Here is a 15618-nt window from a genome sequence, read left to right as displayed (position 1 = left end):
GACAAATAGTTACCTATCTCGTGTATAGCCAAGTTTAGGTTCCGTATAGTTAATGATATCCTCAGCTGCCCAAGATGGTGACTGATTTCCACAAAGAATCATCTGAACTTCCTCATGGCTGAAGGAACTCAGTTTTTCCATTGGGAAGACTCGATTGAAACCATCTTAATTTATAAAGATATAGGTAAAAAGATACAGTCACAAGAATATAACTACAATAAGTTCAACTTCTGAACATTAAATCAGAACTAATGTTTTTAAACTATGATTCTTTAAGTCCAATGAAGAAATAGGATTATGAAACTTAAAGCAAGAGTTAATAATGCTTTAAGGCCAATATTATAGTGAATGCTACAGTCTGCCTAGTTCAATTGCTTGCTATGCCATCTCTCTTTTAAAAAAATAAAAGTTTTTAGGTTAAATTGAATAAATCATCTATTCTTAAATGAGACGGTGCTTGCCTTAGAACTGGGACTTGTGTGTATACATGTTGACTACAGCATACGCCACAATAGTATATGTTGGAGAGTTTAAAATGTGTATTTCCATTTCTATATTGACTAACACTGGTAGTGGTTAGGAATCTTTTTTTTTTTTTTTTTTTTTTTTAAAACCACAAGCAGTTTGTTTTTAACATTGTGGCTTTGGATGCCAATGTATCCAGTTAAATGTGCACATAATGTGCTATAATAAAGTTACCTCTGAACGCATCCATCTGTTTCTGTATGCCAGTCTGCATGCAGAAGTCAAACATTAATTCCACATACTCCTCTGCATTATCCATAGTTACCATCTAGAGAGAAAATATACAAGATTCAATCACACATTAAACATTGCTGAGATGGAATACTGTTAAAATCTTGTAAGGAGGTTTGTTTCCTAACCTCATCTTCACCATTTGGTTTGAGATCCACAGCTGTAAACCCATATACTCTGGATGATGGGCAGAACTGGAAATTCAGACTGCAAAATAAAAGGACACATATTAAATAGATTATTCAAATCAGTGGCTGCTCTTGCAGCAAACATTAGATTTGTCATCTAAAAAAGGTTACTGTCTTTTCTCATTACCATGAAAACAGCTGGTGGATCATTTTATAAAAGGATGTGTATGCCAACACCATATCAGAAAGTTATGCAATAGACTACATGATAAAAAAAGATTGTTTCAATGGATTTCTGTATTTACACATATTGTTCACTTTTTCTACTCTTTTGACAAGTGTCTAACTTTCCAACAGTTAAACATAAAATACCTTTATAACTGAATTTTTAAACCTGTTTTTAAAATCATATGAAGAGAAACAAACATTCCCAATATTTCCAGGGTTAATATTAACAGTAGCATGAAGCCACTCAAGTTTCTGGGAATTTAGGGCCTGGCTCTGCACAAGGCTCAGCATGGATATACCCCCTTAGCACTCATGCAACCTCTCTGCAGTCAATGGGAACATGACTGTGTTGCAGGCATCTGCCTGTGCCAATCCTGTGGCAGGACTGAAAATACATGATTCTGGAGATCTGTAGAATGTGTGTTAATATTGTGGATTCTGCTTTCACACACAAACCTGACATGTTAATTTATATTCATAGAAAACCTGTGTAAAGCACTATGAAGTCTGGGTTCCAAAATAAATATAAACAGTATATATTTGGTCTTAAGCTTTTTAAAAAACACAATTATAATAAAGGTATTACCAGTTAATGCTACATAAAGGATGTTTCAAAAATACATCATAAATATGCTTGATGTTTTATTTTCTTAGTAAAGAGCTTCACAAACCATATCAAAATTAGGGATTTGACAATTTAACCAGTTAACTAGTAGGGCTGGAGCTGCTCCCTGCCTGTGCAGTGCCCTGGCCTGGCACAGGCAGGGGATGCCCCAGCGTCGCACAGGGCAGCCTCTTTATGCACCCGGAGCAGCCCCCGCACTCAGCCCCTTTAATTGGTTAGCCAATTAAACAGGATTTTACATCCCTAACCCCAATAAAGTTATGATTTCATCCACCAATGAAATGGAGTCAGTTCTGGGGTCCACACAGAAGGAATGCATAGTCCTCAGTAATAATTTAATATGGGAACTGAAATAACATTTTCAAGGTGACATTACGTAAGATTTTAAGGATACAGAATGTAATTAACCAACCTGTGATGGCACCACTATTTTTAATTAAAAATATCACAGCAGGGTTCAGAAATGCAACTGAAATATGTATTTTCTGAATGTACACATAGATATTAGTAATTCCACTATGCAGAACTGTGTACACAGATGTATGTAAAAATATGAAAATTAATTCTCTTACCCTAAATCCTCTATGCTAAGTGGAGGTCCAGAACCTGAGGGGTTCTTCAGCATTAATTCCTGTAGTTTTGTATTCTTTTCGTCTTCTGAAAGGCCTTTGTTACTTAAAATTTGCCGTCTTTTAACTGCAAGGTCTTTAATATCTTTTAAAAATCTGGCTCTGTGTGGGTTTACTAATTCAAAGTCCTCCCATGTTAAAATTCCATTAAACCAAGCAGGGGGTTTAGGTTTTGGTGGATCAAGGATAAATTCTGATTTGGAGTCTTCTTCAAAACTTCCCACTGACAATGAATCATGTCCCTCTTCTGTAGAAGCCTCTGACTGGCTTTCAGTGCAGTGCAAGTCTCTGTCACCCCGTGACTCATAGATCAATTTACTCATATTACTTTTAATGTCACCCATACACATGAGTTTAAAGAAAGGTTTAGAAATAGGCAAATCTACCAGTCTGTTATCCTGAATGCATTTAGCCAAGAAAATTCCAAGGAAATGAAAGAGTTTGGTTATTCTTTCAAGTTCATCACTATCTTGTGGAAATGGTGCTGTGAAAAGTCCACATGATCTCTGTACATAGTATCCAGGGGGTTTTAATCCACCTCCAATATCAACCTGGTTTTAAGGAAAAAGGGGAGGGGGAAAATTGAAGCTTTGTGTAAGTTAATTTTAAATATATACACTATGTTTATATTGGTCTATTTACCTTCTCAGAAGAAAAACATTTTATAAACATCCTTCAATTTAAACAAATCTATAGAAGTGGTCTACTCAAATGTAAAACACTTTGAAGTCCAATACAATTTTAGTTTTCATTGCCAGTTTAAATGTAGATATTGTAATGGTATTTGTGAATACACAGCAACCTAAATATAGCAAAAGCAGAAGAGCAATCTGAATCCTATGTTCTCAGCTCACATCATCAACATAATTACACACACAACCTACATTAAAGGCTCAAGTATGAAAATCAAGCACTCAATAGTTAGATAATGCTAGAATGAAGGCATCAGATCTTCTCATCAACACGGAGAATTTCTTAGCATGGACAAAATAAATATATTTTTACTTGATCTTGTTCTCTAAAACAGCTGAGTGATTTTAGCTGAAGTGTCCCCCTCCCCGCCCTCTCCTCCCCAAATCAATACAAAGTAGTCACTCTAACCATAGAAAATGTCAGTCTATTTGGTTAAAATTGGACATAATTATAAGCATCAAAAGAGAGTAACATCATCACAGGAAGTATCAGGCAGCCTTGATAATAAGTGGTAGTACCAGACTTGCCTATAACAGATGGACTCAAGACTCGCAAGAGCTACTTTTATTACCATGTAATATTTATTCTTCTCTGAATAGCCACAAGTAAAAATGATCCATACCTGACGTGATTCATCATCCGGAAAATCATCATCACTAAGCCAAGTTCCCAGTTCCGTCCTCTGGAATTCTGCTGCAACCAGTGCATAGAACTCCAATGTAGGCCCCAGGCCTGTTCCTTCTTCTCCTAAAAACTCCACCTGAAATACACAAAATTAAGAATAAAAAGAAATAGTAGAAGAAAAGAAATGAACAACTCATTTGTCCACTAACTATATCAGAGGTTGGCAACCTTTTCAAACCGAAGAGTCAAACTACATCAACATTCAGAACAAGTGGTCAACAGAGAGCCGAATAAGAATGCCCGAAAATATACAACGTAATATTACTGATCATTGACATAATCACTAATAATAGCCTGAATGAAACATTGTACTCACAGACTTTATATAATGGGACTTATACTGCTGCATCTTTTCACATATTTCTTTATTGGCCAAATCCAGCTTTATGCACACATTCAAGCTATATGAGTAAGTCACACATTTTTAAAATTTTGAATTTTTCATTTTAATTTAAAAAGTCGCATGTATTTTGGGGATGACGGAAGAACCATATTTGGTTCTGTATTGAGCTATATTTGGTTCTGGAGTCATAGGTTGCAGACTCTATGAACTATATCATAGCTGCCTTCCATAAAAGTTTTTTAAAACTACTCTGCAAGGGAGGATGTATTTTACCTCTAGAACAGACTTCCTGTCTGCGTGAATCTGCATGATATTTTCAGCCCATTCCATCAGGGATTCACCTCGTGGAACTTTCACTCTTTCATGTTTGAGGCGTCCAACTCTGAACTCTCCTGGATCATCCCGTCGCACAGTACTTGTGGTCCTTGTCCGTTCAACTGTGGCCTCACGTCTGTTCTGTAGCCATACGATTGCCCTGGTAACAAAAAAAATTATAGATATTTCTTAAAATTATAAATTAATGTTTATCATTCATGGGAAACCTGAGACAAGTGAGTGTGAAAGGCATGCTATTAAGCCATGTTATGTGCTGTATTGATTTGTTGCATTTCTAAATATTTTCAGAGGCACCTAGAATGTTTAGATACACACCTCTTGTTTTATAAATTCAAATAAGTAACAATTCATTTTGCATTAATATAATGCATCACCCTCAACTTCCGGTGTGAAATGAACAATATAGCAAAACACAACACTGTTATAACATTGAATCTGAGTGTATAACTGCTACTAACTGCAGTGGGAGTAAATAAAGAGTAATAATACTTTGCACATATAGTAGTGCTTTATTTCTGAAATTTTCCAAGCACACACTTAAGTTAAAACTCAAACTATGTCTGGGAAATAAGTACACATTATACTCGTCAAAGATGTGTATTTTATGTGACAATCCAATTCTGTAACTAACTGTCAAGCCAGAAAATGCACAAATAAGGTTGAAACACTGTCATTCCCACCTGTAGTTAAGAGAGAAAGTAAAAACATAAAAGTGTTAAGGATTAACAAAAAAAAAAAAAAAGTAATTTGTCACAATTTTCTTAAACATTTAAAATTTCACAAAGAAATTTTCCACAGGAACTGTTCAGTTTTTTAAGTTGTTACAAATTAAACATGAACATCTTATTACAAACAGCTACCCAAAATCTTTTTTTTTAAATTATCTCATAAAATTAAACAAACTACTCCCTAATTAACCCATTTGCTTGCTTTAACAACAACAAACTACTCCCCTAATTAACTCGCTTGCTTTTTCAACTGTAGGCAAGTCACTTAAAATACATTTGTATAAATCTATTCATCCCACAGGGGTACTGAGAACTTTAATTTTTTTTAAATGTTTTGAAAGCTTCCATAGTTTGAATGATATATTAAGTATTAAGAATAAATTGCATGAGTATGCTCTGCAAAATGCCTTTTTACGCAAGAGCACAGTAAAACATTTATCTTGTATTACATGCATTTTGAACAATGCACACAAAAGCATATTAACAGCCATGTGATAGGATTCACATTTTTCTCTCAGCAATATGACAGACCAAAAATTATTATTTCAGCATCGTGACTAGTTAATAATTCAATCACGGTATTCATATCACATGCTTCAAAGAGGTGTTGGAGACACATTAAAAAGTCACTTGTGGCTTGCTAGCCTTAGTCTACGTATCATTGTTCTAAATATTACTATTTTATAAAAATACCAAAATGTAAACTTTGAGAATTCATGGCAATGTGGAGCTAGAAAAAAAGGATGCTTTTTTCATTAGGCAGAGAAAATGTTCAGTCTCACTGTTTCACTCTATGTCCCTGAAGGATCAATGTCAGCATGTTAAGAAACAAAATATTATGAGTATATATAAACAGAAACTGATAAGGAACTTAAGTCTCCTTTTCTCTTTCTCTTCTGCTCAGTACAGGAAATGCTAGGGGCAGCAGAGGATAGATACTATACTGGCATAGTACGGGTATCAATTTTTATTGATGAAACTTTGACAGAGTTGTGCAGATCATCCCAAACTAATGTCAATAAAATCTTTGTAGCATGATGCAGTATGTGACATACATAAACTAAGGGGTTGGAATGTTCCTGAGTATTAAAAATTAGTCTGTTAGTACAGTGGCAATGATACTTCGTTCTTTTCATTACATAAATTCACAAATGTATCTTAAACGTTTACACTGTCTTACAACAATGCTTACCAATGTGGTCTGTGTTGAAATTAAGCATCCACCTGGCCCGATACATACAGTACAGGTGCAAACTAAATTGACATGCTGGTGATCTAAATGAAATTTCCTATGGAATATCAAACCACAGAAAGGCCACCCACCTGGCACGATGCATAAATAAATAATTGTAATTATATCTTAAACACTCTCAAATTTTCCCCTTTTCTAACAAATTAAATTTATTTTGAAAACTCCTTAAATCTGCAAAGAAAAACACATTATGATTTTTTGTGCTAAAGGAGGTCAAAGTGAACTGTAAAACCTAATTAAACATTCAAAGCATCTCAAAATATATTCATTCTGATATGGTCTTGTGTCTTACCTTGATGCTCCAAATGCTGTGCATGTGAAATATAGCTGTCTAGTTTCAAAAGGTATTAAGAATGGACACTTGCTAGTTAACTGTTCACACCAATCTGGCAAAGCTCCGCTTGCTAGTGCCAACGGTTCCTGTAATTTAACAGGGAAGTAATCATTTAAAAAACTAGATCACATTTCGAAGCAACATAATCAACTGATGCATAACACTGAAGGTCACCTCTGAACTGACTTTTTACTTCTCCCAGGTTAAAAAAATCATTTTTAAAATAAATCAGTGAATGTGATGGCTCATGAAGTTTCAAGGACTCTGAGTGCGATATAAAGGCATCAGAGGGCAAACCAGTTACTGAGAAACAGAAAGAACTGCTGGGACATCCATCAACATTGGGGTATTGCAAAGGGGTCAGAGTAGCAGGGCAGACAAGCAGATTATCATCTCATGTGTTATCTCCCAATATTTTTGGCTATAAAAATACTGTCTTCTGAGTTCATCAGAATGCCAAGAGACAAAGGGTGGGAAAGAAACATCAAGGACCAACATTTTTCTGCCATAAGAACAGTTTCTCCTAATGTGCTTAATTATCAGGACTTGACAAATGGCTGTGAAACCTACTCGCCAGCCCTGCACTGCACAAGACCCGCACTGCGCATGCATGCTCCGCCAGTGAACAGAGCGACTGGCTGAAATCTACTTGCCACGGGCGAGTAGATTCAGTGATTTGTCGAGCCCTGTTAATATTGCATCAATGATTAAGCAGAGGATAGATAGTGTAAATACTTGGATGCTCTTTAAAAGAGCATGAAAACTTAAAAAGAAAAATCTGAAGACTTGAGGCAACTCATGTATAGAACATATGGCCATTATCTAGATATCTAGAAATTAAAAAATAAATACAGAAACATATACAAATTTTGACTGACCTTAAAGGACATACACGAAAAAGAGCGGAGCAACTGAAGAATTTTTAAGACACAGAAGTGTCAGAATTATTAGATGTGTGTTTCACTCTCCAAGACTAGCATATTTTCACCTTTCATTTTTATTATGCATCAGAAACTAACTACAGTAAAACTCCAGTGGTCAGGCATCCAGTGGTCTGATGGTCGGGCACCAACTGCAACCCAGAAGTACTCTGGCAGCTGCTTCAAGTTGTTAATCAATTACACTAACTGCAGCTGGATCTGCAGGCAACAGGCTTGCAATTTATCTTTGCTCTATCTATTGCCTCTGGGGGGCAGGAGGGGAAGGAGAGAGAGAGGAGAAGGGGACCGAGGTCAGCGGCAGGGGCGGGGGCGCCAAACTCTCTGTCATGTTGCAGGGTTGTGGAGAGGGGGCAAGAAGCAGGCAGCTGCTTCAGGAATTTCTAGTCAATTACACTGCCCAGGGCTGGATCCACAGCCAACAGGCTCTCAGTCTACCTTTCCTCTCTACTGCTTGGGGTAGGGGGTCGGCGGGCCGGGGGGGGGGGGGGGCTGCACCCTCCCTCCTGTTGCAGGGAGGCAAAGCCTGTGAGCGGCGGAAGGGGAGAGGCGGCAATCCACAGCCGACAGGCTCTCAATCTACCTTTCCACTCTACTGCCTGGAGGAAGGGAGGGGCGGGATTGGTGGGGTGGGGGTGTGCCGAACCCTCCCTCCTGTTGCAGGGAGTCAAAGCCTTAGAGCAAGCGGCGAAAGGCGCGAGAGGCAGGCAGCCGCATTCAGGAAGTTCTAGTCAATTACACTTACTCCGCCTGGATCCACAGCCAACAGGCTCTCAATCTACCTTTCCTCTCTACTACCTGGAGGGGGGAGGGGGGCAGGGGAAGGTAGGGGTCGGCGGGGGAGGGGCGGGGGTGTGCCAAACCCTCCCTCTAGCTGCAGGGAGGCAAAGCCTGCAAGCGGCAGAGCCAGAGAGGGGGGCAAGAGGCAGTAGAGAGGAAAGGTAGATTGCGAGCCCATTGCGGGGCAGTGTAATTGACTAGAACTTCTTGAAACAGCTGCCTGCCTCTCCCTCCCTCTCTGGTTCTGCCGCTTGCAGGCTTTGCCTTCCTGCAGCAGGAGGGAAGGTTTGGCACCCCACCCCCCCGCCTCCAGGCAGTAGAGAGGAAAGGTAGATTGAGAGCCTGTCGGCTGTGGATCTAGCCTGGGGCACCGTAATTGACTAGAACTTCCCGAACGTGGCTGCCTGCCTCTTGCCCACTCTCTGGTTCTGCCCCTTGCAGGCTTTGCCTCTCTGCAACAGGAGGAAGGGTTCAGCACACCCCCGCCGACCCCTACCCTCTCCTGCCCACGCCCCTCCTCCGGGCAGTAGAGAGGAAAGGTAGATTGAGAGCCTGTCGGCTGTGGATCCAACCTGGGGCAGTGTAATTGACTAGAAATTTTTAAAACAGCTCCCTGCCTCTCGCTGCCTCTGTGGCTCTGCCGCTTGCAGGCTTTGCCTCCCTGCAACAGAAGGGAGGGTTCAGCCCCCCCACCCCAGGCAGTAGAGGGGAAAGGTAGATTGAGAGCCTGTTGATCCATCAGCGGCAGTGTAATTGACTAGAACTTCTTGAAGCGGCTGCCTGCCTCTCTCCCCCTCTCTGCTTCCGTGGCTCACAGGCTTTGCCTTCTAAAATGGCGGCGGGTTCGGCCCTTACGGCGCTGTTCCCCGCTGACAAGACCCGCCCCTGCCAGAGTACCTCCTGATAGTCCGGCATTTCTGATAATCCGGCACCACCTGGGTCCCAAAGGTGCCGGATTATCGGAAGTCTACCGTATTAAGTTTTATCGGTCAACATACAAAAAGGTGGATTTTCTAAGTGTGAGTCTTACAAGCTCAGTCTGATCTAAATATCAAGCTTTCTAGTTCTCAATAGCATCAGTAACACAGATACCAAAAGCCAGATTCTTTCCCTAAGTTACACCACTGAATGCTTTTGTCTTCAGAGGAATTGTATCTATGCAATGGCATGCCATCAAAAAGTTACACAAATATAAGCAAAAGAAGAATGCAGTCTTATATATTGACTGTGCCAGCTAGGAGATTATCCATTTTAGTAGGGTTAGCGGATATATTTTTCTTGGCTGGAGGGTATTCAATATTATTTATATTTAATATTATTAGCATCCTTTTTCCACCATATTTTATATCCGGATTGGTTAGAATGTATTGCTTTAAAAAAGGCTAATTATTTAAAAAATAGGGAAATAAATGTACCTATGTGACAAATAAGGGCAAAAGAATCCAGAAGTCTAAATGACCAAAACAGCTATTCAATTCATACAACCAAAGCGATCAGAATATAATTAGTATTTCATTGTGTTTACCTCAATCTGTTGCAGAATTTTTGTGGTGATTTTTTTGCTTGTGAATTCATCTGGTGGAAAATTAAACTGAAGCTGCTCATCTCCTTCTGAAAATATGAACAGAAATTGTTTATTTTGTTTTTAGTAACATGTTGAATAAACCATGTTAGGTTACTTACAAACCTTCTTGAGAAGTTCGTGTTGAGTAAGGGTCACTTGCAACTATGTATAGAATACGGAGTAACTGCAAAACATCTTCCACACCACAGGAATTCTGCCCACTACCAGCTTTGGCCTGAGGTTGTTCTCTTCCTAAACTAAGAATGTCAGCATTCTGAAGAGTGGAAATAACTCCTTGGCTCAATCCAGACTTTGATCCATGTTCACAAAAATCCTGTAAAAAGGATTATTAGAATGAAAATATACACACTAGTATTTTTACAGCTATGCATCAAACTTAATTAATCATTTTATGAACAAAAATGTTTACTGTGTTTAGCCTTTTAGATAATTATTTTTCTTTTTAAAGTTCAAACAGTTGTGTGAGCCAGTCTATTATCTGATTGCTTTTTAATTTTAATGCTCCTAACAGAAAGGCATACAAAAGAAATGGAACCAGAAAAGACTAACATGATGTTGGCACATCAACCATACAGCCTCTCATTTTCATACACACATCAACCATACAGCCTCACCATTTCATATCTATCATCCTCAACCATCTTCAAAGCTGCAAAACAAAACAAGCAGCCATTCCATAGCTGTCTATGCCCCTCCCCCCACCAAAGAAAGAAGTTTGGATGAGGAAATAGACCTTATATGCAGCAATGAGCTGAGAACAATTTCTGTTTTTCCTAATACTTTTATTAGTGCCAGTTAATTTCCAGTGGCGCAGGAAAGCTGAGTCTGCATTCTTCTGCAGGTAGGTTATCAAGTCGTTCTTTGGTAATTCGTCAGTTCCAAGGTACTGTTCCACATGCTCTATTGACCAGCAACCCTACAACAGGAACCACCAAAAGTTGTTTTTTCCTGACTGTAAAGTCCTAAAAATTTCACAGGCATTATAATTTCAGTTTCTTTACGAACTTGCATTTACAAAACTTTTCAGCCGTACCTTCTAAATATATACGAATTACATTAGCACATTTTATAAAACACATTTCACAAATAGCAATGACTTGTTTTGTTACAATTCAAACAGCCACACAACGTAATGGTTAGTAAGAGTACCAAAATTAGTCTTACCATTTTTCCACTCTCTTTCTCTTTATCAGAATCCTTCATTTCTCTGTACATGATTCTAAACATGAAAAAATAAGTGTTATTTTTAAATAGCTTTTCAGAATAGCACAAAATATATTTAAATCATGTTACTGATTACTTTGGACTCGTCAATACAGCCTCTACATTCTGCAGTTACACTTAATCATTTTGTTGGAAGTTGGTTGGTTTTTAGGCAACTTGTTATGAAAGAGCAGGAGCAGGAGCAGGAGCAGGAGCAGGAGCAGGAGCAGGAGCAGGAGCAGGAGCAGGAGCAGGAGCAGGAGCAGGAGCACCTCCTCAAGGCAGCAAGTGTAAAATGCCCCAACTCAGAAGGACATTTACACTCTTGCTCAGAAACAGTGTTTAAGACCACTGCTTTTTAAGACCACTGAAACTCCATTTGTTTAAATGGGGCCTGAGTGTCCTAAGTGGTGCTATAAATGCTAATCTCTAGAATGGTACTAACAGAATTTATCCACAGGTAAGGAAATAACGTAGCTACATTAAGATGCCTTGAGTCATGTTTGAGGGTATGTCTACATCTCAATCAGAAGGTGTAAAATATATATAAACATATTTGAGGTACCTTTGGTGCATCCTGATTTAGGTGAGCTCAAATAGCAATGTAGCCCTGGCACATACAACATCTTGTGTTGCCACAATTTCACTATTGTTAATTAGTCTAACTCAGTGTTTCCCAATTTTACTTGGCCATAGAACCCGTTTAAACTTGAAAGAGTTTTGAAGAACCCCTAATAACAGTGTTATATATGGTATATAACAGGTGACTGCATCACTGACTGCACATGCAGCGCTAAGTTGTGACATCGTCCCCACTCTCTGGCTAAGATGGCATTACAGAGGAACACTTATCGTGGAAAACACAAATTAAAACTGTTCTCAATAAAATTAATAAATTCTTAATTTTTTTAAAAATCATAAAATGTTATTATAATGGAATTTACTCACAGATCCCTTATTTTCACTTCACAGAATGCCAGGGTTCCGTGGAACACCATTTGGGAAACACTGGTCTAACTACAGGCAGTCCCCGACTTACGCGGATCCGACTTATGTCGGATCCGCACTTACGAATGGGGCTTTCTCGCCCCGGAGGTCGAGGTAGCGGATTGCTACCTGCGAGCTCTGGGGCGAGAAAGCCCCGTTCGTAAGCTGCTCCGGTGCCCCTGGTCTGCTGGGGACCGTCCCCAGCAGACCACAGGCACCCGGACTGAAGCCGCAGCAGAGACGGGTTCCCGCGCTTCTGAGGCTTTGCTAGAGCTAAGTCTCAGAAGAGCGGGGAAGCGCCGCGGCTGCGGCTTCAGTCCGGGTGCCTGTGGTCTGCTGGGGACGGTCCCCAGCAGACCACAGGCACCGGGACTGAAGCAGCAGCAGCGGCGGTTCCCGCACCTCTGAGACTTTGCCAGAGCAAAGCCTCAGAGGCGCGGCACCCCGCTGCCGCTGCGGCTCTGCTCCCCGTGTCCCTGGTCTGCTGGGGGGGGGGGGGTGCAGCTAGTGTGCCCCCCCCCCCCCCCCAGCAGACCAGGCTTTTGTTTTGGACCCTGGGGCAGAGCAGCTGGGGCGCTGCCGATTGGTCTTGCAGAGCCGCTCTGGGCACTACTGGACCAACCCGGCAGCACCCCAGCTGCTCTGCCCCAGGTCCTGATTCAGCCACTGCTGGTCACTTTCAGCAGTGGCTGAATCAGGACGCCTGGGGCAGAGCAGCTGGGGTGCTGCTGGGTTGGTCCAGTAGCGCCGAGGAGCGGTGCTACTGGAGCAACCCAGCAGCACCCCAGCTGCTCTGCCCCAGGCGTCCCCAAGTCAGCCGCTGCTGAAACTGACCAGCGCTGACTACAGGAAGCCCGAGGCAGAGTTGCTCTGCCCCAGGCTTCCTGGAATCAGCCGCTGATCAGTTCAGCAGCAGCTGACTTGGGGACGCTTGGGGTTCTTAAGTTGAATCTGTAGGTAAGTCAGAACTGGCGGTCAGTTTCAGCAGCGGCTGAATCTGGACGCCAGTTCCGACTTACATACAGATTCAACTTAAGAACAAACCTACAGTCCCTATCTTGTACGTAACCCGGGGACTGCCCGTATATCAAAAGGAAGCTCAGATGTGTCTACATATTTTGCAAACAAACCTCCAGAATATACCCTAAGAAATACTCTGAAGTATATGACTGAAAGCATCAAAGGTAGTTCAGGAATGTATACACCTGCTACAAACACATCTCCTGACTACAGCACTGATGACTCTCTGGGAACCAGTGTGAAAATAGCTTATAGGGAAACCTGTTAGTTCTTGGATCCAAGAAAGTGAAAAGAGAGCTACTCACTTTGTGCAGCAACTGATGTTCTTCAAGATAGTTGTCCCTGTGGGTGCTCCACTGTAGGTGTTATGGCACCTTGAGCTTATAGCTGAAGATTTACAGCAGTATTACCCTGCACACACAGTGGAAGGGCATGTACAGTGTCATCTCATAGCATTGCAAGTGTTCAGCTGGTGCATGCTGTCAACCATCCCTCTGTTCCTTCCCTACCCAGGGAGGTTTAAAGTTGTGTATTTTTGTAAATGTGTAACCACTGAATTTTTCAGCAGTTACACATTTACATGTGAGAGCACGTGGGAGCCAGTGTTTAAGCTTGCTCCCCACTCCTTCCTAATCCCCTCCTCTGCTGCCTCTGTGGGAGGCGGAAGGGGCATGGCTCTGTGGGAACTGGCTCCCCACTTGCAATGCCTCCTGCCTCCCTCTCCCCCCCACTGCTACCGCTGTGGAAAGCAGCAGCACGGCGGGGAGGGCAGGGGGGCGGCAGGCAGCTCTACAGGAGGTGGTATTTGTGGGAAGCCAGCTTAAAAGCTGGCTCTCCATGAGCACCACTTAAAATCCAGCTCCCAATGCACATCAGCTCTGTCCCCACCTCTGAACAATGGCAGATAGAGAAAGTGGGGAAGGGGTGTCATGGGGGGGGGGGGGGTGGAGGGCTGTGGGTAACCACAGCTGGGGGGGAGGGGCAGGAGAGTCCAGGCTCATCAGTTAACCATGTACATGTTCACATCCCTAATTGAGACTGAGGCAGAGGGGAGGCTCGTGGAGCACCCACAGAGAGAACCATTTTGAAGAATGTCAGTTACTGCACAAGAGGAGCAACAGCCTCTTCTTCTTTGAGGAGGCTGTATTCTCTACTGTAGACAACTAAGGATTTTGTTTTTATAGAAGAAGGGACTTTGAAAGTTGCATATAAATATTAGAAAGGACAGCCAAGTCAAAATGTGTGTCCTGTTTTTCTATGGCATGGTAAATGTTTGTACTCAATCCCGTGTGGCTGTTCTACATACGTCTGGTATTGACACACTTGGTAAGAATGCAGTAGAGGTGACCACTGCCCTAGTGGAGTGCGTGCAAGCAGAGGGAGGAGTAAGAATGTTGCTCTGAGTAGCATTGGTGGATGCAGAGTGATATCCACTGTGAGAGTCTCTGACTGGAGATGGCTTTTCCTCTGACTGTTCTGCAATGGAGAGAAAGACTGGCATTTTCTGAACCATCCTGTCCTTTCTAGGTAATAGGAAAGTATTTTTTGTACTTCCAGATTGTGGAGGCCAGCTGTGTAAGACAAGTTAGTTAATGGATTGGTTAAGATGAATGAATGATACAACTTTGTGGAGAAATTTAGGGTGTATTCTCTATATGGGGGATCTGCTATTGGGGTTGCTATTTCACTGACCATCCTGGCAGTTGTGATTGCAATAAGAAAGGTGACTTTTACTGAGAGGTGTAGTAAGGAACAGATGACTATGGACTTAACAGGTTCTTCTCTGTGAAGATCTGGAGGACCGTATTGAGATCTCATAATGGACATGGCTATTTTAAGGGAGGGAAGACATTGTTTAGTCCCTTCAGAAAGTGTTTTGTGGCTGGGCACACAAAGAGCCCTGGACTTCTATCACGTTATGTTTACTTGAAATTGCAGTGAGGTGCACTCTTATAGAGGTGTTGGCAAGTCCCTGTTTTTTAATTCTAATATATAGTTCAGAGTTCTGGAGGTAAGTTACTGAGACATCTGTTCCATGATTTATGTACCACTGCCAGAGGTTTATTGCTTTCACACATAGGGGGTATGAACATGCCCTTCCCAGATGGTTAATATAAAACATACATAACATGCTGTCAGTGAGTACCTTAACAGACCTATTGCAGATGATTTGGCAGAAGTGCTCACAAGCACTTCTGACTGCACAATGTTCAAGTACATTGATGTGAGATGATGTTTTGTGCAATGACCATCAAATCTGCATGGTGTGGCTGTTGAGATGTGCACCCTGTCACTCTAGAGAGGTGTCTGTCGTGAGCATAAGTGTGCAAGGCACCTGCTGGAATAACACTCCTGTACACAGGTTGTGG

The 15618-nt window shown here is 41.4% G+C and overlaps 2 protein-coding genes across 8 annotated transcripts in view; one reads left to right on the top strand and one right to left on the bottom strand.

Annotated features, from left to right (window-relative positions):
- AP4S1 (adaptor related protein complex 4 subunit sigma 1) overlaps positions 1-4480 on the top strand; it is a 45789-nt gene extending 41309 nt beyond the window's left edge. The window contains exon 6 of the mRNA XM_075926986.2: positions 3659-4480. Within this exon, the coding sequence (XP_075783101.1) occupies positions 3659-3685 (27 nt within the window). The 3' untranslated portion in view covers positions 3686-4480. The remainder of the gene's footprint in view (positions 1-3658) is intronic.
- The window catches only part of HECTD1 (HECT domain E3 ubiquitin protein ligase 1), a 101958-nt gene that overhangs the window by 3132 nt on the left and 83208 nt on the right, over positions 1-15618 (bottom strand). For all 7 annotated transcript variants that reach the window (XM_075926972.2, XM_075926976.2, XM_075926970.2 and 4 more), the window contains 11 exons: positions 11204-11258; positions 10773-10955; positions 10142-10352; positions 9980-10065; positions 6695-6822; positions 4360-4561; positions 3682-3819; positions 2310-2917; positions 885-963; positions 700-793; positions 14-164 (listed from right to left, as the gene is read on the bottom strand). In XM_075926972.2, the coding sequence (XP_075783087.2) occupies positions 14-164; positions 700-793; positions 885-963; positions 2310-2917; positions 3682-3819; positions 4360-4561; positions 6695-6822; positions 9980-10065; positions 10142-10352; positions 10773-10955; positions 11204-11258 (1935 nt within the window). The remainder of the gene's footprint in view (positions 1-13; positions 165-699; positions 794-884; positions 964-2309; positions 2918-3681; positions 3820-4359; positions 4562-6694; positions 6823-9979; positions 10066-10141; positions 10353-10772; positions 10956-11203; positions 11259-15618) is intronic.

The sequence above is a fragment of the Pelodiscus sinensis genome, chromosome 5 (assembly GCF_052426305.1).
Source record: "Pelodiscus sinensis isolate ZL-2025 chromosome 5, ASM5242630v1, whole genome shotgun sequence".
NCBI lineage: Eukaryota > Metazoa > Chordata > Testudines > Trionychidae > Pelodiscus > Pelodiscus sinensis.
This window is presented reverse-complemented; position numbering and strand designations above follow the sequence as displayed.